Source organism: Oncorhynchus kisutch, linkage group LG26, assembly GCF_002021735.2.
Source record: "Oncorhynchus kisutch isolate 150728-3 linkage group LG26, Okis_V2, whole genome shotgun sequence".
Classification (NCBI taxonomy): Eukaryota; Metazoa; Chordata; class Actinopteri; order Salmoniformes; family Salmonidae; genus Oncorhynchus; species Oncorhynchus kisutch.
Genome location: NC_034199.2, coordinates 17,466,190 through 17,491,073, shown reverse-complemented (window position 1 = coordinate 17,491,073; position 24,884 = coordinate 17,466,190). Strand labels below are relative to the sequence as shown.

The 24,884-nt window shown below is 44.1% G+C and overlaps 1 protein-coding gene across 11 annotated transcripts in view; it reads right to left on the bottom strand.

The window, feature by feature from the left end:
- The window catches only part of tns1b (tensin 1b), a 233,516-nt gene that overhangs the window by 119,903 nt on the left and 88,729 nt on the right, over positions 1 to 24,884 (bottom strand). For 2 of the 11 annotated variants that reach the window (XM_031806237.1, XM_031806239.1), the window contains exon 1: positions 13,211 to 13,731. The exons of the other annotated variants lie outside the window; for them this stretch is intronic. In XM_031806237.1, the coding sequence (XP_031662097.1) occupies positions 13,211 to 13,231 (21 nt within the window). In that variant the 5' untranslated portion in view covers positions 13,232 to 13,731. Of the gene's footprint in view, positions 1 to 13,210; positions 13,732 to 24,884 lie in introns of those variants that run through there. 11 annotated transcript variants of the gene reach the window in all.

Sequence of the window (24,884 nt, the reverse complement as noted above, 5' to 3'; positions counted from 1 at the left end):
CAGCTAAATCTAGGGCTAAAATACCTCCTTTGCCTATAGGCCTAGACCATTTATTGTCGACACGGACCCTGCCGATCCATTACGACTGGACTGCCGACGTGATCACCCGATGTGGTCTCAACAGGCTATTCTATTACGATGTCGCCGAAGAACCATCTCCTAGCCCCTGAACGCTGTGTCCTCTGCTTGCCTAGCGTAGTAGTGACTAGCGAATGGCACCCTGACTCACCTATTGACCTTATGATCACTCGGCTACACAGCTAAAGCCCCCTGGACTGTTTCAATAACATGGTACCTCATTTTGTTTACCTGTTGGCCCCAGGCTCAAACTCAGGTCCTGTATGTACCTAACTGACCCACTCTGCCCATTCATTGCCATTTACCCGTTGTTGTCTTAGCGCTCCTGATCAACACCTGTGATTGCTTTACGCCTCTCTCTAATGTCAATATGCCTTGTCTACTGCTGTCTTAGCTAGTTCTTATTGTTTATTTCACTGTAGAGCCCTCAGTCCTGCTCAAAATGCCTTACATAGCTCTGTTGTCCCACCCCACACACATGCGGAGACCTCACCTAGCTTAACTGGTGCCTCCAGAGACAAAACCTCTCTCATCGTCACTCAAAGCCTAGGTTTACCTCCACTGTACTCATATCCTACCATACCATTGTCAGTACATTATGCCCTGAATCTATTCTACCACGGCCAGAAACCTGCTCCTTTAATTCTCTGTCCCAAACGCACGAGACAACCAGTTCTTATACCCTTATCCTACTCCTCCTCTGTTCCTCTGGTGATGTAGAGGTTAACCCAGGCCCTGTAGCCCCCAAATCCACTTCTATTCCCCAGGTGCTATTGTTGGTTGACTTCTGTAATCGTAAAAGTCTTGGTTTCATGCATGTTAACATCAGAGCCTCCTCCCTAAGCTTGTTTTATTCACTGCTTGAGCACACTCCACCAACTGTGATGTCCTAGTCATGTCTGAATCCTGGCTTAGGAAGGCCACAAAAAATCCTGACATTTCCATCCCCAAATACAACATTTTCCGCCAAGATAGAACTGCCAAAGGGGGTGGAGTTGCAATCTACTGTAGAGATAATCTGCAGAGTGCTGTCATGCTATCCAGGTCTGTGCTCAAACAGTTTAAGCTTCTACTTTTAAAAATCCAAGTCTCTTGCCGCTTGTTATAGACCCCCCTCAGCCCCCAGCTGGGCCATGGACACCATATTTGAATTAGTTGCCCCCCATTTATCTTCAGAGTTTGTACTGTTAGGTGACCTAAACTGGGATATGCTTAACACCCCAGCCGTCCTACAATTTAAGGTAGATGCCCTCAATCTCACACAAATTATCAAGGAACCTACCCAGTACAACCCTAAATCTGTAAACATGGGCACCCTCATAGATATCATCCTAACCATCCTGCCCTCAAAATACACCTTTGCTGTCTTCAACCAGGATCTCAGCGATCACTGCCTCATTGCCTGCATCTGTAATGGGTCCGCGGTCAAACGATCACCCCTCATCACTGTCAAACACTCCCTAAAACACTTCAGGGAGTAGGCCTTTCTAATCAACCTGGTCCAGGTATCATGGGAGGATATTGACCTCATTCCGTCAGTAGAGGATGCCTGGTTATTCTTTAAATGTGCTTTCCTCACCATCTTAAATAAGCATGCCCCATTCAAAAAATGTAGAACTAAGAACAGATAGAGCCCTTGGATCACTCCAGACTTGACTGCCCTTGACCAGCATGAAAACATCCTGTGACGTACTGCATTAGCATCCAATAGCCCCCACAATATGCAACTTTTCAGGGAAGTTAGGAACCAATATACACAGGCAGTTAGGAAAGCAAAGGCTAGCTTTTTCAAACAGAAATGTGCATCCTGTTGCACAAACTCCAAAAAGTACAGGGACACTGTAAAGTCCATGGAGAATAAGAACACCTCCTCCCAGCTTCTCCCAGCTGCCCACTGCACTGAGGCTAGTAATCACTGTCACCACTGATAAATCTGAGAATTTCAATAAGCATTTTTCTACAGATGGCCATGCTTTCACCTGGCAACCTCTACCCCGGTCAACAGCTCTGCACCCCCCACAGCAATTTGCCCAAGCCTCCCCATTTCTCCTTCACCCAAATAGCTGATGTTCTGAAAGACCTGCAAAATCTGGAAACTTACACATCAGCTGGGCTAGAAAATCTGTACCCTCTCTTTCTAAAATTATCCGTCGCAATTGTTGCAACCCCCATTACTGGCTTGTTCAACCTCTCATTCATATCGTCTGAGATCCCTAAAGATTGGAAAGCTGCAGCGGTCATCCCCCTCTTTAAAGGGGGAAACACTCTAGACCCAAACTGTTACAGACCTATATCTAGCCTTTCTAAAGTCTTTGAAAGCCAAGTTAATAAACAGATCACCGACCACTTCGAAACCCACCGTACCTTCTCCGCTATGCAATCTGGTTTCTGAGCTGGTCATGGGTGTACCTCAGCCACGCTAAGGTCCTGAACGATATCATAACCACCATCGATAAAAGACAGCTGTGCAGCTGTCTTCATCGACCTGGCCAAGGTTTTCAACTCTGTCAATCACCACATTCTTATCAGCAGACTCATCAGCCTTGGTTTCTCAAATGACTGCCTAGCCTGGTTCACAAGCTACTCAGATAGAGTTCAATGTGTCAAATTGTCTGGACCTCTGGCAGTCTCTATGGGGGACTCTTTTCTCTGTATATATCAATGATGTCGCTTTTGCTGCTAGTGATTCTCTGATCCACCTCTACGCAGACGACAACATTCGGCCCTTCTTTGGACACTGTGTTAACAAACCTCCAGACGAGCTCCAATGCCATACAACACTCCTTATGTGGCCTCCAACTGCTCTTAAATGCAAGTAAAACTAAATGCATGCTCTTCAACCGATCGCTGCCCGCACTCGCCCTTCCGTCTATCATGAATACACTGGATGGTTCTGACTTAGAATATGTGGACAACTACAAATACCTAGGTGTCTGGTTAGACTGTAAACTCTCCTTCCAGATTCACATTAAGCATCTCCAATCCAAAATTAAATCTAGAATCGGCTTCCTATTTCTCAACAAAGCCTCCTTCACTCATGCTGCCAAACATACCCCCATAAAACGGACTATCCTACAGATCCTTGACATCGGCGATGTCATTTACAGAATAGCCACCAACACTCTACTCAGCAAATTGGATGTAGTCTATCACAGTGCCATCCGTTTTGTCACCAAAGCCCCATATACTACCCACCACTGCATCCTGTATGCTCTCGTTGGCTGGCCCTCGTTTCATATTTGTCGCCAAATCCACTGACTCCAAGTCATCTATAAGTTTTTGCTAGGTAAAGCTCCGCCTTATCTCAGCTCACTGGTCGCCATAGCACACACTCCAGCAGGTGTATTTCACTGAAAGAGCCAACTCCTGCTTTGGCCGCCTTTCCTTCCAGTTCTCTGCTGCCAATGACTGGAACGAAATGCAAAAATCACTTATATCTCCCTCACTAAATTTAAGCATCAGCTGTCAGAGCAGCTCACAGATCATTGCACCTGTACACAGCCCATCTGTAAATAGCCCACGCAACTACCTCATCCCCATATTGTTAAAATATTGTTTTGCTCCTTTGCACCCTAGTATCTCTAATTGCACATTCATCATCTGCACATCTATCACTCCAGTGTTTAATTGCTAAATTGTAATTATTTTGCCACTGGCCTATTTATTGCCTTACCTCCCTAATCTTACTACATTTGCACACACTGTATATAGATTTTTCTATTGTGTTATTGACTGTACATTTGTTTATCCCATGTGTAACTCTGTGTTGTTTGTGTCGCACTGCTTTGCTTTATCTTGGCCAGGTCGCAGTTTTAAATGAGAACTTGTTCTCAACTAGCCTACCTGGTTAAATAAAGGTGTTCTCAACTAGCCTACCTGGTTAAATAAAGGTGTTCTCAAATGACCTAACTGGTTAAATAAAGGTGAAATAATAAAGAAATAAAAAACATTTAGCAACACTGAAGGGCCAGGCAAGGGGATGGATGTGAGTAACATCTGAGAGAGAGAGAGAGAGAGAGAGAGAGAGAGAGAGAGATAGAGAGAGACAGGGACAGGCAGACAGACAGAGAGAGAGAGACAGAGAGAGAGACAGAGAGAGAGAGCGCACATGGCAGAGGGGTGAAAGAGGGGTGTGGAATAGAGCAGGCTTTGACACACTAATTCCCTGCCATGTTTATTCTCCCTGGCGAGGAGAGGCCTGCTGCGTCTTCAACAGGGCCGCCTGTTCATTCTCACTCCATCTTTGTTTGGCAGAACTACTGTCACACGGCAGAGAAGCTATGCCTTGTTTCTTTTGTTCCTGCACAGTGAGGTCACACTTCCTCCAGACTCTTCAATGTGACATGTGGGATCAAGTCTTATTTACCAATGAGGTGATTTGCACATTGCCATGTTTTTATTGTTTGGCAAATGGCCAAGCATTGAGAACCCCATGGAGACAGTGAAAGAGGGGAAAAGGGGAGGCAGAAACAAGGAGAGCAAGAAAGTGGTAGCCTGATCACAGATCTGTATGTGTGGCCATAGGAGTTGGCAAGACAGCACAAACTGATCTGGGAACAGGCTAAAAAGGTTGGTTATTGCTTAGGATACAGATAACAGAGGGGAAGGTGAAGGTTCATCTCCAATCACGAGGGAGACTTGTGTGTATGAGGGTAATAGTGGATTCCTGCCATGAAACAATATCAGAGTCACAAGTTATTTGAACATGACCAAGCAATGGAAAAACATAATGCCCATATGATCAAATGTAAGAAAGTAAAATGCGATAGGTACGTGTATGAGTATTTCGTTGTAGTACACCTTATTGTAAAATTGCAATGTATTGTATCGTGTTGTAGCTTATCATAATATGTGTAAGTCTAAGTCTATTGGGATATGGCAACATTAGATTACTCACCCTTGGTTCCCCTGAGCTGACATACAGTACTATAACTCAATTTGACTATCATTGCCTTAGTCAAGCCTTGGAAAGCAATAGTTATTTTGTCTCTCAGGGAGCTGTGGCAGGCTGAGACAGGCTAGCACTGACAGGCAGGCAGCCTGGCTGGCATTTAGCACATTTGTGGAGAAGAGTTATGGGGATACAGAAATCCCCTTCGCGGGCAGGTGGGCTGGTTTGATGCTCCGGGTCTAGTTTTGGAAACACGGTGACAGCAGACTAACTGGCACAAAACATGAGTTATCTCTCATTGGCGTCTGAGGTCTCTGGTGAGATAGATGGGTGAATGTCTATGTCTTTCTCTATCCCTCATACAGACATGGGTGCGCCACACGACAAAGACACGCGTGCATACACACATGCTGAATAAGTACAAACTGTTCACACACACACTCCCTTATAACCACAATTTTGTTTGCACACAATCGCTCAGAATTGCTGATGTGCAAATAAATAAGTCCATAATTGACTCCATTAGAGCAATATTGATACAGTACATACACATCTCTGGGACGCCAACTGCATACCTTCGCTCAAATAAGCATTAATCACCGCAGTTTCATTCCAGAGCCAATATTGAAATGTTAGTGAGCAGTGCAAATAAACTCTTCCATTTGGGGAACATAGAAAGAGTTACACTTTTCAGTAAAGTTTGTGGGGCCTGTCTCTGTTTGTGGTTCACTTTATGGAGTTTGGAGAAAACACATCTATGCTACACAGACACACACACAGAAACACACACACACAGAAACACACACACACAGAAACACACACACACAGAAACACACACACACAGACACACACACACACAGAAACACACACACACAGAAACATACACACACAGAAACACACACACACAGAAACACACACAGAAACACACACACACACACATACACAGAAACACACACACACAGAAACACACACACACACACACACACAGAAACACACACACACGCACACACACAAACACAGAAACACACACACACAGAAACACACACACACACACACAGAAACACACACACACAGAAACACACACAGAAACACACACACACACAGAAACACACACACACACACACCGAAACACACACAGAAATACACACACACACAGAAACACACACACACGCACACACACAGAAACACACACACACACAGAAACACACACACACACACACGCATATACATGCAAACACAATGTACAGCATACCTGCTTGCACACTCAAAGACTAATACTGTCATTGAACTTTTTATACAAGTCTCCATTTCTGCTCCTGGAAGGTAAATCATAACATTGTACTGTATGACACTGTTGCCAATTGTGACTATAATATCGCAGCCGAATGTGAGGGCAAGAGTCTATGTCAACCCCAGTTTCTCTGTTGAAGATCAGTTGACTGCTCCATGCTGGCTGCATGACCAGCCCTGTAGTTTTAGTGCTACTGGTCTGGATGGAGAATATTTGCAGCATGGAAGGATCCAGACCTGGCAAGGTATTTCCTGCCTTTTTTCCAATACTAAAGTCCCTCCATCAATCAAGGTAGAAAAAGCAAACAAGAACACAAGGGCTTTCTGATGAAACCGTGGAAACAGCTAGGGCCTGCATTCCATAAACATTCCACAGGGAGACTGAGGGCCGGATAAGAGAGAGTGAGAGAGAGAGAGACCTCATGGGAGGGGATGTTACGTGGAACACAGCCCCCCTTCCCCGCACTAAACTGTTGGCGCGCACCCATGGTTCCCAGGGAGAGAATATTTCACATAGCGTTCGGGGAGTCGTCTGGAGTTTTGGGAGGAGTAGGGGTGGGGGATGCACATGCTGGCTGATGATAATGATGGGTGGGATAGGGACAAAGCAAGAGGGTACCTACCTTCTACCTAGCCTCTCTAGCCTTTGCAAGAAAGTGATAATGTATATGGAGGGGCTAAGGGTCTATACAAGGGCATTGGCAACATGCGGGCAAGTGATTTTATTTGGCCCCCTAAAATACATATTTTTTTTTTTTATCATTATGTTCCGGCACCTTGACCATCTGCTCCAGACAAAAACTGCTGAACAAAAATATAAACGCAACATGCAACAATTTCAAAGATTTTACTGAGTTACAGTTCATATAAGGAAATCAGTCAATTGAATTAAATTCATTAGGCCCTAATCTATGGATTTCACATGACTGGTAATACAGATACGCTACTAATGGTCAAAGATACCTTGAAAAAAATAGGTGGGGCCGTGGATCAGCAAACCTGGTGTGACTACCATTTGCCTCATGCAGCACGATACATCTCCTTCGCGTAGAGTTGATCAGGTTGTTGTTTGTGGCCTGTGGAATGTTGTCCCTCTCCTCTTCAATAGCTGTGCGAAGTTGCTGGATATTGGCGGGAACTGGAACACGCTGTCGCACACATCGATCCAGAGCGTTCCAAACATGGCCTCAAGATCTTGTCACGGTATCTCTGTGCATTCAAATTACCATCAATAAAATGCAAATGTGTTCATTGTCCGTAGCTTAACCCCAACGCCACCATGGGGCACTCTGTTCACAACATTTGACATCAGCAAACCGTTCGCTCACACGCCCACACGATGCCATGTATGTGGTGTGCGGTTGTGAGGCAGGTTGGACTTACTGCCAAATTTTCTAAAATGACATTGGTGGAGAAATGATAGAGAAATTAACATGGTTAATAATTAACATTCTCTGGTGGACGATCTTGCAGTCAGCCTGCCAATTGCACGCTCACCCTCAAAACTTGCGACATCTGTTGCATTGTGTTGTGTGACAAAACTGCACATTTTGGAGTGACCTTTTATTGTCCCCAGCACAAGGTGCACCTGTGGAATAATCACGCTGTTTAATCAGCTTCTTGATATGCCACTGCTGGCAGGTGGATGGATTATCTTGGCAATGGAGAAATGCTCACAAACAGGGATATATACATGTATGAGAGAAATAAGCTTTTAGTGTGCATAGAACATCTTTTCAACTCATGAAACATTGGACCAACACTTTACATGTTGCATTTATATTTTATAACTATAGATTCAAAACAATCACTGTACACCAAAACACAATGTTCAGGACATAACCACCATGAATGTGATCTTATATAGTTTCTATTCTACTCCCTGGGGTCGTCAGAGAAGTCACTTTCAATAAGCATAATGGTGCAGTCATGTGAGCCGGTCTCCATATTTGACTGACGGTGTCCCAGGAGGGTCAAACAGGGCCGTGGATGACTCAGTTCTACTACGGTGGTGGGATGTGGTTGAAGAGACAAAATACAGCGAGCCATTGATTCTGACAGAACTGGCAACCGACAGGGCTGCCATTTTACTGTAATCAACGGGGACAATGTTACCCGCAGCCGCAAATGTAAACCCCCTTGTCAAGTTTACAGGCCGCGGCAAATGCTGGGATTGCGAACAGAGGAGCGGAAACAGGGTCTCGTTCTCCTCTTTTATCCCTTTCCTTCACTCCCTTCCAGCAGCAACCACTGGTCAATAAAGAGCCGTTATGCGAGGCGAGACCGCCGTCTTAATTGCATGGAGGCATTTTGGAGAAATCAGCTATTATTAAATGTCTGGGCCCCATTAAGGGGTATTATAGGGTCTCTGGATGGCCTTAGTCTTGAGAAGCTGGCATGACACTAGACTATGTTGGTGGAGAACCGTGAGACGTTTAGATCACATTGTGCACCATGTGTGACTAGAGTATAGAAATAGGATGAGATTGAGCCCTGACACTGATCTAAGGTCAGTTTTAAATTGTGCTATGTACAATTTGTTACTTTTACAAGTCATTGGGCAATCTTCATAACATATGATGACGATGGGGCTGTAGGCAATATAATTACTTCAGTCCTGCTCTTCTTTTAAGTGTTACCAAAACACACACCTGTAAAGCATACCAGACAACACATGGCATGACATTAATTTGCACAATTACTGTCGCTATGGATTTTTTGTTTGTTTGTTACAGTACACCATTCTCTTGAACAACATAGCATTATTATACTTTAAAAAAAAAACATTTTCATTACCTTTTCATAGACACGTGAGTGGGCATATTTTGGTCACAGTTGGCTTTTCACTGTTTAACTGGCAACTCTTAGTCATGAGTTATCGTGACCTTCTTTAAGGTTACTTTGCCATGAGATGTTCTGACCCTCTGTCAGGTGACAACTGAATGGACAACTATTCACTATGCCCAAAACAACACACAGGATGTTTTCACCCAATCTCCTTAACAAACCTCCCTTTAGGGTCGGTCAACAGTTTTACTGTAGAGGAACCAAAAGTCTTTAAAGTAGCCATGTGTAACATTAGCTTATCCCCCTTCAAGTATATGGGGCCTTCAGAAAACATGGCCCTGTGCCCTCAAAGATTTTATTCATCTCACTAAAAGCCAGACTGTAAACAATTAACCGTTGACACATGTATTAGTGCAGTGCTAATGTCTGCCTCATAACGTGTGCCAACGTTAAAGCAGCGTTGAATCTGATGGAGTGCATACCGAGGCTGGTTGTGTTTTTCAATAAACTGGGCACAGTATATGATGACGTACACTGTCTGATGTGCTGTCGTTTCTTGTCTCTCTCTGGAACAATATCGACTTCAGGCCTCAAACTCAAGCCAATGTGTTTACTTCTCCTTTGTCCTTTCCTTCTAATCAGCAACTTAGAATAGAACAGTCTCCCCCGAGCCAATCAATGATTGTACAATAATATATCAATTACGTGCCACAGAGGAGAAAAAACAGACTCTGTTGTGGCCCTTGCTTGCTCTCACCTTTGGAACCCTACAACTAGCATTTTAGCACGTTAGCACCTTCTGTGTGAGTTTCCCCGTATGATGCAGAGACTCACACTTTTGGTCTCTGGAGAGAAACACATGTTGAACTAATTTAAGGGGACACTATGAGGATATGCATGACTTCCATATGGACAGGCATGACTGTCTCTGAATCTCTTTAAGGAAGGGTGAGGAGTTATAGAGGCTTAGATTGTAATCTGATCCCTGGGTTAAAAAGACATTCCCCTACCAGTAACTATGTGGGGGCCAGGTGTCCACTAGTGACAGCAGGTAGTTGTTGGAGAGGTCTCTCGTCAAACTGTTCCTGTAAACCAATCACAGTGTATCTGGCTTATAACTTTAAAGTGCTGGAACATGTTTAAAACAGGAACAGAAAAAAATAACTCCTAAATAACTTCTACCAGATCATAACAAACCGTATGTTTTGGATGATTTACCTAATGTTGATAATAGGATAGCACTATGTTCTGTAGAGACATTCAAATGGTGGACCGTTATCTTTCCTGGAGAGGGATTGAAACACATCCACACGCACAGACTGCACCGAAACATAGATGACAGACGTGATTAGCCATCACACACAGTACACTTGCACGCGCTTCAACACACACACAGAAGCTGTACTTATGTTTACCATCTAGGAAGAGGAAAATAACACGGTGCGGGAGGGGAGGAGGAATGAAGCTGGTGCTGCTAAAATACACAACAGGAATGTAAACAAAGTGGTGCCGCACAAGATACGGTGTTCCCGTTTTACAGATACGGAGTGAGGGTCTACAGATGTAGGATCTTAATTTGAGCCAGTTTGCTACATTAGGAAAATAATCCTGCACTAACAATAATTATTATGTAAATTATTATGTGGATTATAATTGATGTACATTTTTGTAGGGGTTGATACATTTTTCCTAACGGATAATCTCATTTCAAAGTGGAAATTCTAAGCTTTAGAAGCCTTTCTAAACCTCAAATACACTACAAGTTTAAAATGTCCTGTCCATTGCAGGAAAGTTCTCCAGCAACAAGGCGATCAAATTAAGACCCTACACCTGTATGATAAACTCTTGTTCCCCTGATTGCAGTGTGTGTGTGTGTGTGTGTGTGTGTGTGTGTGTGTGTGTGTGTGTGTGTGTGTGTGTGTGTGTGTGTGTGTGTGTGTGTGTGTGTGTGTGTGTGTGTGTGTGGGGGTGTGCGTGTGTAGGGCGGCACACAATTGGCCCAGCGTCATCCGGGTTTGGCCGGGGTAGGCCGTCATTGTAAATAAGGATTTGTTCTTAACTGACTTGCCTAGTTAAATAAAGGTTAAATAAATAAAAAATTATATTAATAAAATGAAATGCAACAAACCCCAAAGTTCCATAATGGGACATTTTTAAACAGACATTCATCAAACAACATTCCTTACCACACAGTACAAAGCATTGCTCTGCCAAAATCCTCATCCAAATGTTTTAGGGGCAGAGTAAAATGGTGGACCTGGAATTCTAAAGTGCTCTTAAATCACAATTAGAGGCAAGCAGCGCAAATCAGAAGAATGCTCTACATTCTACAGGATCTCAGTATACAGTCTATGTGGTTATAGGACATGATGTGAGACATTTTCACACACACACACACACACACACACACACACACACACACACACACACACACACACTCTCTCTCACACTCAAAACTCACACACCCCTTCATCACCCGCTCTCGCTCTAAAACGCAACTCTACTATTCATCTGTTTCCCTGGCTCGCTCGGTGATACAGTATTTTGTTGCATGGGGACATCTGTCGTGACGTGTCCGATGTGGACTGCAGCAAAGCTTGGCTAACAGACAGAACGTGAAAATAAATATGCTTCTACGACAAAACTGAAACCAAGTCTCTCTCGGGTTCCCTGCCAATGTATGCTATAGGTACTGTATTCCCACACAAAACAAGCTTCATCCCAATGTTCTAGTGAGACAATCCATATTGGTTCACATTTCTCCTGGCCATACATTACCAAGGAATTCCTGATATGGTGAGGCAAGCGGGGAGGAATTCTGTCCAGGACTGGGCTAATAATGGGAAGAAGCAAGAGGAGGAGAGATACATGGAGACTGATGAACAGGGGTGTGCCACACTCAAACACAAACACACACACACAACCACACACACACACACACACACACACACACACACACACAACCACACACACACACACACACACACATCCGCACACACACACACAGAATGTTGTATACATTACCTCTGGGATGTCTTTAAGAGCAAACACTGCTCATTTCCCACGAGCTCCAAACTCACTGATGAATACTCTCTCAGTTTTCTCCCTATGCTGTTGCTCTTTCCCCCCCCAATTTGAGGCAAATTGGATGCAATTGCATCTGCTATAAGAGCCAAAAATTCCCAAACTGCTGTTAGTTTCTCACGGTTGAGACAGAGTGACTGTGGTTATTATTGGACAGGGAGCAGGGTCAGGGTCTAGTGTTGGGTGCTGCGTGGACACACACACACACACACAGCTCTGACTTCTCAAACAACATACACACATACACAGCTTATACATTTAAGGATAATGACTTCATGCAGTATGTCTCACCTCACAAGCATTATAAGGTATTATTTATATATATATGGATGGACCCACAACTACATATATGGAGCCTCTTAGTCAAAAGGGGAGTGAGCTACAGTAGAGGCAGAGATAACGGTACAGGGGAGAGGCAGGTCCGGCAGCACATGCAGACCCAGACGCACACACACAAACAACCCTCAAGGGGAACACCTATTGCCCGCCACTTACAGCCATATTTGTCATTCCTGTCAGATACACACATAACTCTCCAACTTCCCCTCATTTTCTCTAACACACACCATCAAAGAAGACTCACACACACATACACACACACAAAAGATCCCTCAGTGAAGGGAGCAAAAGCCATTTTATGTCCTGAGAACAAGCTCTGAACAGTTTGACAACACGGGACCACCCAAAGCATGCTAAATGGACCATAACAAGATGGTACCAATAAACTAACTACTGTCTACCACATGGAAGTGCATGTAGTGAACTGAAAGGTGATTCTCTATTTCACATGGACAGTACACACACTCCTGTTCCCTTCTCATTCTGTCTCATTATTCTCGTTATGCCTGTCTGTCTGTCTGTCTGTCACACACACATCTGAGAGCACTTAGAACTTGCTGTTTCTTTATGCAGAACAAGCAAACACAGTGTGCCACTGCCAGGGGTTGCTATTCCATTCACCGCTGGAGTTGCACAACCTAGACCGGAGACTACCTAGCTGAAATCCCAGACATAACTACCAGGTAAACAAGCGCTCTCCTCACAAACGAGAGGAGCGTGGGACCAGCCTGTTCTTCTTACCTGATACACAGCCGTAGCCATCCTCTCTCACTGTCTCTCTCTCTCCCTCTCTTTCACTCGTTCCTTCTTTTGCTGTTTCCACGTTTAGTGCGACATCGTCCTTTCTTTCAGTGTGCAGAGAGGCAGAGAATAGCTTGCTTTGTCGGCGTGCACACTAGATGGGGTAATCCAAAGGCTGCCTACCTAGGCTGGAGAGATGGTGGAGGTGTGTGTGAGAGAGAGAGAGGTGTGTATTTTTCTGGCTTCAAAAGGCTCCAAGCTAATAGCTCTGGCTTTTCGTTCCTTTCTCCCTCTTGCCAGAAAAATGAGCATAGAAATGTCTCAAGTCTCTTTATACGGTCAAGTGCCACGAAGAGGGCCAAATAGTGAGCCCTAACACCCAAGATCTGGAACAGCACACTGCAGCACTCAGCACCAACAAATTGGGAAAGTCTCGCTGCGGGCTATTGCTAATCCCCCCTTTCTCTCTCTCCGCTCTCTCGCTATTTCTCTCCTTGCTCTCCTCCCTCTCACTTAGTCACTCCTTCCTCCTTTACTCTCTCTCTCGCTCTGAGCACATGCTCGCAAGCAAGGAGAGAGGGAAAAAAAACATCAGAAGTATATCTAGGTAAATTTCCCAAGGAGTGCAGGGGTTGGACTTGAGCTTGACACAAGACGAAAGCCCCCTTTTTTTCTCCCTCACGTTGTTATCAGGTTCTCGGGTTACAGGTTAAATACGAGTTGACAAGCTCATGTCTTGCCTCTCTCTCCCTCTTTCACACACACATTCACATTCACAGACACAGTCACAAACACACACACACACACAAACTGAGAAGCTTCAGAAAAGCTCCAATATCCCTTGAAACAATAGTTTAGTCCTGTAGGGTCTTTCAAATGACTAAAATAGAGCCTGTGTAGTAATAATAATGGACCTACATTCATACAGATGTTGTTTACTGTATCCAGCTTGCTAATAATCACCTAAATGAAAGATAGACTACCAGGGAGCGTATAACGTTTTTTTTAAATGATGGATAGAGGATACTTTTGGGGAAATTTTGACGCAGAGGAAATATTACACATTTTCAGTGCATCCCCCCAGACCTCATTGAAAATCAAATGTGGCAAAATGAGTTTGTCACCCCTGGTTTAGTCCCTTGTGTTCTAGTGATCTATTGATACTATGATTCTGTTTCATAAGGAAACAACAACAGACTTTCAGCTACTAAACATTGTGATTTACATTTAATGTAGTGCTTTTTCATGAAATCTAGTCAAAAATCTAAATCAAATTAGTGACAATTATCTACAGATTAAGGTAGCATAGAATACAGATAAACTTTAAAGCACCCCCCAACCCCCCAGAGGAAGTTGCTGCCACTATTTCACCTGTCCTAGAGAGGAAATCCACGTTAAGGTTTCACCTCAGACAAACTACTTATTCATGAATTGGGTGTGGTAATTTCCACAAGGAAATGATTTCCACAAGGAAATTATGGCACTGACAGTAGTCGTTGTAGCTAGCTAGCATGCTAACCTTATCTAGCTAGCTAGATTGCTAATCTTATCTAGCTAGCTAATGTTATCTGTTGTTGCTGGGTTTTGACTTCCTCATCTATTGTTATCTCCAACGTTTTCGTATCTTCTGTACATTGCAGATGTGAATCCGCCATAGAAATAGTTTGAAATAATAAAATGAATCTCCGGTAATATGGATAGTCATGCAAAGATAGCTGATATGCGTTTTTCGACATTGTAAAGGACAAGGTGCAACCTTTGGTAGGTAAGCTGTTGGTAGGTTTCGGCCACGGTACAGCAAAGCCAAGCCAGCCCATGCAGGATTAAATGAGAGGTAAAACCCTGAAATTAAACAAATGTAGGCTGAAAATAATTAGTATATCATATCACAGGACAAGACACCGCATTCACATGGAATTGCACAAAGTGCACAATTCAGATTTGTCACTTCAAGCCCAAATACAGTGGGGAGAACAAGTATTTGATACACTGCCGATTTTGCAGGTTTTCCTACTTACAAAGAGTGTAGAGATCTGTAATTTTTTATCATAGGTACACTTCAACTGTGAGAGACGGAATCTAAAACAAAAATCCAGAAAATCACATTGTATGATTTTTAAGTAATTAATTTGCATTTTATTGCATGATATAGGTATCTGATCACCTACCAACCAGTAAGAATTCCGTCTCTCACAGACCTGTTAGTTTTTCTTTAAGAAGCCCTCCTGTTCTCCACTCATTACCTGTATTAACTGCACCTGTTTGAACTCGTTACCTGTATAAAAGACATCTGTCCCCACACTCAATCAAGACTCCAGCCTCTCCACAATGGCCAAGACCAGAGCGGGTGTAAGGACATCAGGGATACAATTGTAGACATGCACAAGGCTGGGATGGGCTACATGACAATAGGCAAGCAACTTGGTGAGAAGGAAACAACTTTTGGTGCAATTATTAGAAAATGGAAGAAGTTCAAGATGAAGGTCAATCACCCTCAGTCTGGGGCTCCATGCAAGATCTCACCTCGTGGGACATCAATGATCATGGGGAAGGTGAGGGATCAGCCCAGAACTACACGGCAGGACCTGGTCAATGACCTGAAGAGAGCTGGGACCACAGTCTCATTGAAAACCATTAGTAACACACTACCCCGTCATGGATTGAAATCTTGCAGCGCACGCAAGGTCCCCCTGCTCAAGCCAGCGCATGTCTAGGCCCGTCTGAAGTTTGCCAATGACCATCTGGATGATCCAGAGGAGGAATGGGAAACGGTCATGTGGTCTGATGAGACAAAAATAGAGCTTTTTGGTCTAAACTGTTTGGAGGAAGAAGAAGGATGAGTACAACCCCAAGAACACCATCCCAACCGTGAAGCATGGAGGTGGAAACATCATTATTTGGGGATGCTTTTCTGCAAAGGGGACAGGACGACTACACCATATTGATGGGAGGATGGATGGGGCCATGTATCGCAAGATCTTGGCCAACAACCTCCTTCACTCAGTAAGAGCATTGAAGATGGGTCGTGGCTGGGTCTTCCAGCATGACAACGACCCGAAACACACAGCCAAGGCAACTAAGGAGTGGCTCCGTAAGAAGCATCTCAAAGTCCTGGAGTGGCCTAGTCAGTCTCCAGACCTGAACCCAATAGAAAATCTTTGGAGGGAGCTGAAAGTCTGTATTGCCCAGCGACAGCCCCGGAACCTGAAGGATCTGGAGAAGGTCTGTATGGAGGAGTGGGCCAAAATCCCTGCTGCAGTGTGTGCAAACCTGGTCAAGAACTACAGGAAACGTATGATCTCTGTAATTGCAAACAAAGGTTTCTGTACCAAATTTTAAGTTCTGCTTTTCTGATGTATCAAATACTTATGTCATGCAATAAAATGCAAATTAATTACTTAAAAATCATACAATATGATTTTCTGGATTTTTGTTTTAGATTCCATCTCTCACAGTTGAAGTGTACCTATGATAAAAATTACAGACCTCTACATGCCTTGTAAGCAGGAAAACCTGCAAAATCGGCAGTGTATCAAATACTTGTTCTCCCCACTGTATATCATACTTGACAAAAATTATAACTATTGACTTCAATTGTTGAGCAACATCATGGGTAAGCTCTGGCCATCGTCTTTCAGCTGGAAAAAGTGGATTTCTACTGGTGTGGGCTTTTAAGCCTACAGGCGAAATAAATAATAAGCATAGTATAGGCAAAGAACCACAATGTCCAAAGCGGTGAGTCGACACATAACAGTAATATGTTAACCATCCTTATGTTGTAGTAGCTGTCATATCCTTTGACAATAACAATGACATCATATTTCCATAACCTCAAGAGTATATTTGACAACTACAACAAACAGTAGTCAACTCTCAACAAGCACGCTACCACTTATGCTTATATGGCAGACATTTTGGAACACACAATTACACTATGTTCCGCATGGAAAGATTGACCATCTTCTTTGAAGTTGGGTCGGAATAATTACATGGCAGCACTTTCAAAGTAACACCTAGGCTAGGAGTTCATTCCTGCAGTTGTGTTCACCAGATGCCTGTTCTGTATGTGTTGTTTAATCCACAATTAATGACAAGGAGTAGGAAGGAAGGAAGGAAGGGTGGGTGGGTGGATGGGTGGGTGGGTGAGTGGATGGGGGGAGGACACAATGCTTGTTGTATTAGCAACAAAACAACATGGTGGTTTACGTCAGCTAGCTAGCAAATACCATCATGTACAGTAAAGTAAATGAACGGACGAGACTCAATGGGTCTGGGAACTTCCCTGGTTTTTAAGGAGTGTGAATGTGTGTGAAGGCTATTCATAGGTGTGTTCAGTATCTTGGTGAGGTATGTGCAGTGTGTGTGAGAATATGCCTGAGTTAAGTGCTAATATGTTATGGGTCTGGCATATTTCCTGTGTCCTGGTTTTTATTAGCTGTATTATCCCCTTGTAGCTGCCTGTAATCAGCGCTGACACTGCCAGGACTCACCGTCAGGGAGGGAGGTGTCTGATGGGAGAGGTACAGTACAGTACAGCATCAGGGAAGAAAATACCAGTGTGCTTGTGGTGTGAAGGTATGAGCAAACAGACGCCTGCCGGAGCAAAATAGAATAAAGATGTGCATCCCACAGCTTTGCATTCCTGGAATGCCATCGAGAGGAAACATATAGAAACAGAATGACTAGACTAGACTAAACAGATTTATATTAGGAAAGTAAGACCATAGAACCTCTTGCTACACATCACCAGAACATCTTGCTACACATCACCAGAACATCTTGCTACACATCACCAGAACATCTTGCTACACATCACCAGAACATCTTGCTACACATTACCAGAACATCTTGCTACACATTACCAGAACATCTTGCTACACATTACCAGAACATCTTGCTACACATTACCAGAACATCTTGCTACACATCACCAGAACATCTTGCTACATATCACCAGAACATCTTGCTACACATCACCAGAACATCTTGCTACACATCACCAGAACATCTTGCTACACATCACCAGAACATCTTGCTACACATCACCAGAACATCTTGCTACACATCACCAGAACATCTTGCTACACATCACCAGAACATCTTGCTACACATTACCAGAACATCTTGCTACACATCACCAGAACATGTTACTACACATCACAGAACATCTTGCTACACATCACAGAACATCTTGCTACACATCACCAGAACATGTTGCTACACATCACCAGAACATCTTGCTACACATCACCAGAACATCTTGCTACACATCACAAGAACATCTTGCTACACATTACCAGAACATCTTGCTACACATTACCAGAACATCTTGCTACACATCACCAGAACATCTTGCTACACATCACAGAACATCTTGCTACACATCACAGAACATCTTGCTACACATCACCAGAACATCTTGCTACACATCACCAGAACATCTTGCTACACATCACCAGAACATCATGCTACACATCACCCGACCTTTTTATGACACTATCATAACAATAATGTGAGGTTTGTGGATTGAACTGATTGGGTAAAAGATAATATAATTAAATAGAATATTTATTTTTGTTCATTGTCAAATGGAAATGTGTCTTTTATTGTCGACCCCCTTGACACTGCACACATACATATTTCTCCAAGATGGCGTAGCAGTCGGACGTGTGTGTTTGTCTTTGTCTTATCCCGTGTCTTATCCCATGTAAATAGACAGGTTTTTTGGGATATATCTTATTCTCACTTTCTATCTACGAACTAAATATACTTTCCTGCAACCCGCCTCACCCAATGTGGTACGGATCTGCTATTTTATTCCTTATAACTGGAATCTCCATCAGAAGCTAGCCAGCTAACTAGCTACTAGTCTTTGTTAGCCACGGCTAACGGTCTTCACCTTAAGCTCGGTCACCAGCCAGCCTTAGCTCGGACAATACCTGCCAGTCTGCAGAGCGCAATATCAACCCAGAGCATATCGGACTGCTTATCTCTACCACATCACCAGATTCCTGCCGCTCTGGATCATTACACCGGATCATCTCAGCTAGCTAGCTGCAAACGAGTGGAAACTGTTAGCTAACGCCTCTGTCCCGAAGCAAGCACCAGATAGCATTGAGCTAGCCTCGAGCTAGGCCCATATACCAGCTAATTCTAGGGCTACAAATCCTCTTTTGCCAATTGGCCTGGACCATTTATTGTCGACATGGAGCCCCGCCGATCCATCACGACTGGACTGCCGACGTGATCACCCGATGTCACCGAAGAACCATCTCCTAGCCCTGGCCCGCTAGCTTTCTGAACACTATGTCCCCTGCTTGCCTAGCGTAGTAGGGACTACCGAACAGCACCCAGACTCACCTATTGCTGCTCTTTTGACCCTGTGATCACTTGGCTACACAGCTGATGCCCACTGGACTGTTTCAATAACATGGTACCCCATTTTGTTTACCTGTCGGCCCCAGCCTCGAACTCAGGTCCTGTATGTACCTAACTGACCCACTCTGCCCATTCATTGCCATTTACCCGTTGTTGTCTTAGTTCTCCTGATCAACACCTGTGATTGCTTTATGCCTCTCTCTAATGTCAATATGCCTTGTCTACTGCTGTCTTGGCTAGTTCTTATTGTTTTCTTTCAATGTAGAGCCCTCAGTCCCACTCAACTTGCCTTAGATAGCTCTTCTGTCCCACGCCACACACATGTGGAGACCTCACCTGGCTTAACTAGTGCCTCCAGAGACAAAACCTCTCTCATCGTTACTCGACACCTAGGTTTACCTCCACTGTACTCACATCCTACCATACCCTTGTCTGTACATTATGCCCTGAACCTATTCTATCACGCCCAGAAATCTGCTTGTTTGATTCTCTGTTCCCAATGCACTAGACGACCAGTTCTTATAACCTTTAGCCGTACCCTCATCCTACTCCTTTGGTGATGTAGAGGTTAACCCACGCCCTGTAGCCCCCAGGTCCACTTCTATTCCCCAGGCGCTATCATTTGTTGACTTCTGTAACCGTAAAAGCCTTGGTTTCATGCATGTTAACATCAGAAGCCTCCTCCTTAAGTTTGTTTTATTCACTGCTTGAGCACACTCCACCAACCCTGATGTACAAGTCGTGTCTGAATCCTGGCTTAGGAAGGCCACCAAAAATTCTGACTTTTCCAACCCAACTACAACATTTTCCGCCAAGATAGAATTGACAAAGGGGGCAGAGTTGCAATCTACTGCAGAGATAGTCTGCAGAGTTCTGTCATGCTATCCAGGTCTGTGCCCAAACAGTTTGAGCTTCTACTTTTAAAAATCCACCTTTCCAGAAACAAGTCTCTAACTGTTGCCACTTTTTAAAGACTGGGCACGGGACACCATATGTGAATTAATGAGAATTAATTTCCCCCATTTATCTTCAGAGTTCGTACTGTTAGGTAACCTAAACTGGGATATGCTTAACACCCCAGATGCCCTACAATTTAAGGTAGATGCCCTCAATCTCACACAAATTATCAAGGAACCTACAAGGTACAACCCTAAATCCGTGAACACGGGCACCCTCATAGATATCATCCTGACCAACCTGCCCTCTAAATACACCTCTGCTGTCTTTAACCAGGATCTCAGCAATCACTGCCTTATTGCCTGCGTCCGTAATGGGTCCACGGTCAAACAACCACCCCTCATCATTGTCAAATGCTCCCTAAAACACTTCAGCGAGCAGGCCTTTCTAATTGACTTGGCCCGGGTATCATGGAAGGATATTAACCTCAATCTGTCAGTAGAGGATGCCTGGTTATTCTAAAAGTGCTTTCCTCACCATCTTAAATAAGCTTGCCCTTTTCAAAAAATGTAGAACTAAGAACAGATACAGCCCTTGGTTCACTCCAGACTTGGAGTGAACCAAGACTGCCCTTGACTAGCACAAAAACATTCTGTGGCGTACTGCATCAGCATCCAATAGCCCACGAGATATGCAACTTTTCAGGGAAGTTAGGAACCAATATACAGAGGCAGTTAGGAAAGGAAAGGCTAGCTTTTTCAAACAGAAATTTGCAACATATAGCACAAACACCAAAAAGTTCTGGGACACTGTAAATTCCATGGAGAATAAGCTGCCCTCCCATCTGCCCACTGCACTGAGGCTAGGAAACATTGTCACCACTGATAAATCTACGATATTCGAGAATTTCAATTAGCATTTTTCTACGGCTGGCCATGCTTTCCACCTGGCTACCCCTACCCCGGCCAAACGCTCTGCACCCCCCACAGCAACTTGCCCAATCCTCCCTCACTCCTCCTTCACCCAAATACAGATAGCTAATGTTCTGAAAGAGCTGCAAAATCTGAACCCATACAGATCAGCTGGGCTCGACAATCTGGACCCTCTCTTTCTAAAATTATCCTCCGCAATTGTTGCAAGCCCTATTACTAGTCTGTTCAACCTCTCTTTCGTATCGTCTGAGATCCCTAAAGACTGGAATGCTACCGAGATCATCCCCAGCTTCAAAGGGGGAGACACTCTAGACCCAAACTGTTACAGACCTATATCTATCCTGCCCTGCCTTTCTAAAGTCTTCGAAAGCCAAGTTAACAAACAGATCACCGACCATCGATTCCCACCGTACCTTCTCCGCTAAGCAATCTGGTTTCTGAGCTGGTCATGGGTGCACCTCAGCCACGCTCAAGGTTCTAAACGACATCATAACCGCCATCGATAAAAGACAGTACTGTGCAGCCGTCTTCATCGACCTGGCCAAGGCTTTCGACTCTGTCAATCACCGCATTCTTATCGGCAGACTCAACAGCCTTGGTTTCTCAAATGACTGCCTCGCCTGCTTCACCAACTACTTCTCAGATTGAGTTCAGTGTGTCAAATCGGAGGGCATGTTGTCCGGACCTCTGGCAGTCTCTATGGGGGTGCACAGGTTAAATTCTCGGGCCAACTCTTTTTTCTGTATATATCAATGATGTCGCTCTAGCTGCTGGTGATTCTCTGATCCACCTCTACGCAGACGACACAATTCTGTGTACTTTTAGCCCTTCTTTGGACACTGTGTTAACAAAGCTTCAATGCCATACAACACTCCTTTCGTGGCCTCCAACTGCTCTTAAATGCAAATAAAACTAAATACATGCTCTTCAACCGATCGCTGCCCGCACCCGCCCGCGGGTGTGTGGACAACTACAAATACCTAGGTGTCTGGTTAGACTGTAAACTCTCCTTCCAGACTCACATTAAGGATCTCTAATCCAAAATTAAATCTAGAATCGGCTTCCTATTTCGCAACAAAGCATCCTTCACTTACGATGCTAAACATACCCTCGTAAAACTGACTATCCTACCGATCCTCGACTTCGGCGATGTCATTTACAAAATAGCCTCCAACACTCTACTCAGCAAATTGGATGTAGTCTGTCACAGTCTGTTTTGTCACCAAAGCCCCATATACTACCCACCAATGCAACCTGTATGCTCTCGTTGGCTGGCCCTCACTTCATATTTGTCGCCAAACACACTGGCTCCAGGTCATCTATAAGTCTTTGCTATTTAAAGCCCCGCCTTATCTCAGCTCACTGGTCACCATAGCAGCACCCACCAGTAGCATGAGCTCCAGCAGGTATATTTCACTTGTCATCCCCAAATCCAACTCCTGCTTTGGCCGCCTTTCCTTCCAGTTCTCTGCTGCCAATGGCTGGAACGAATTGCAAAAATCACTGAAGCTGGAGACTTATATCTCCCTCACTAACTTTAAGCATCAGCTGTCAGAGTAGCTTACCGATCATTCCACCTGTACACAGCCCATCTGTAAATAGCCCACCCAACTACCTCATCCCCATATTGTTATTTATTATTTTGCTCCTTTGCACCCCTGTATCTCTACTTACACATTCATCTTCTGCACATCTATCACTCCAGTGTTAATGCTAAATTGTAATTATTTCACCACAATGGCCTATTTATTGCCTTACCTCCCTAATCTTACTACATTTGCACACACTGTATATAGATTTTTTCTATTGTGTTATTGATTCTACGTTTGTTTATCCCATGTGCAACTCTGTGTTGTTTGTGTTGCACTGCTTTGCTTTATCTTGGCCAGGTCGCAGTTTTAAATGAGAACTTGGCCTACCTGGTTAAATAAAGGTTAAATAAATAAAAAAATATATAAAAAAATACAGTATACAGTTGAGGGCACTAAAAAGTTAAGTCACATTGGCAGAGCAATTGCCGCAATGCTTGTGCAACACAGAGCTCGATGATCTACCAGTGATGGGTCAGCTGTAGTTAGCTGACCGGCATGCATGACCGCTCAGAACATGATGGCAGACAGAGAGATGGAGAGAGTTTCTGGGCGAGGACACAGGACACAGCTGTCTCTGTTCTAAGGCAGAGTCTCCTGAGGCTGACTCAGGGTTTCTCAACAACAACACCAGTCCCCCCGTGGAACATCAGAACAACGCCCAGGCAATGCTAGCGTGTCACAGCAAGTGAATGTCAACACCAGGGCTACAGTGTACATTATTCAGGCCTGGTTGAATGAACTGTCGCAGGATGGTTGCGTAAGTGAGGGGGGATTAGATATAACTCATCTTTAGTCAGGCTTTGATAGGTAAACACATTCAGTATTCAATCAGCATCAATCAGTATCAATTCATGGTCAGGTTATCCCATCTTTCATCATACTTCTGTCTCTGTCTTTCTTTCTCTTCTCTCTTCTTCTCTCCCCCCCATTCATACTCTTACTCACTTGGCCTCTTTGCATTCTTTCCAGAGACTCTTGATTACTCCATCTTGCCAAAGGTTGGGCGTTTCTGTTTGTCTTCTCTCCTGCATCTATGCACGTGGCACGTTCACTTAGAAAAGACGCAGCCATGCGCTTACAACTCAGCACCGGAAAAGACAGAGGAGAGGAGTGAGCAGAACAACTAAACATATGTATTTCTTCTTGGTGTACAGTTGACTTGAAAGGCCAGACATTCTATGTGCAATCATTCTCCACATGTGTTACAAGGCCCTGCCTGTACTGTAGGCAGTGAAAGTTATTTGAACCCTAACACAGTGACATGTCCACTAGCACAGTGGTTCTGATTCCCTTACTAGGGATCTGCCAGGTGGTGCACATTTTTGTTCGAACCCAGCACTAACACACCTTATTAAAATTGAACCTACAGTTGAGTCTTCAAAACAACAGGCGTTCAGATATCGAATACAACCTTAATACCCATTAAAGCATCTCTTCATAACTCAATAAGAATCACCAAACCCTGTCCATATGACTGATCCCATGGCCAATGTGTTGCTTTGTTCTTTTGTTTCCTTTGGAATGAACAGGACACCACTGGGCAGAGGCAAGAATGACGCCCTATCCCATGACTTCTAATGAAATGATCTTTAAGACTGTACCAGATTGTTGATTTGATATAAAGACTGATAACGCCTGATGTAGATGGCTGGTCACTTGAACAGATCTCTCAACTTGCTGATCTTGTGGCAAAGACCCAATGCATTCACAAAATATTTTCCCTTCTCCTTTCTGCTCTTCCCCTTCACCAGCTCGCAGTCCCGCCCATATCCCACATGGATAGCAACTTCCACACCCATTTCCTGGGTATCACGTTTTCTCTGCAGGAGATTACACCCCATCACCCCCCACCTCCATCCCTTTCTTCACTCTATC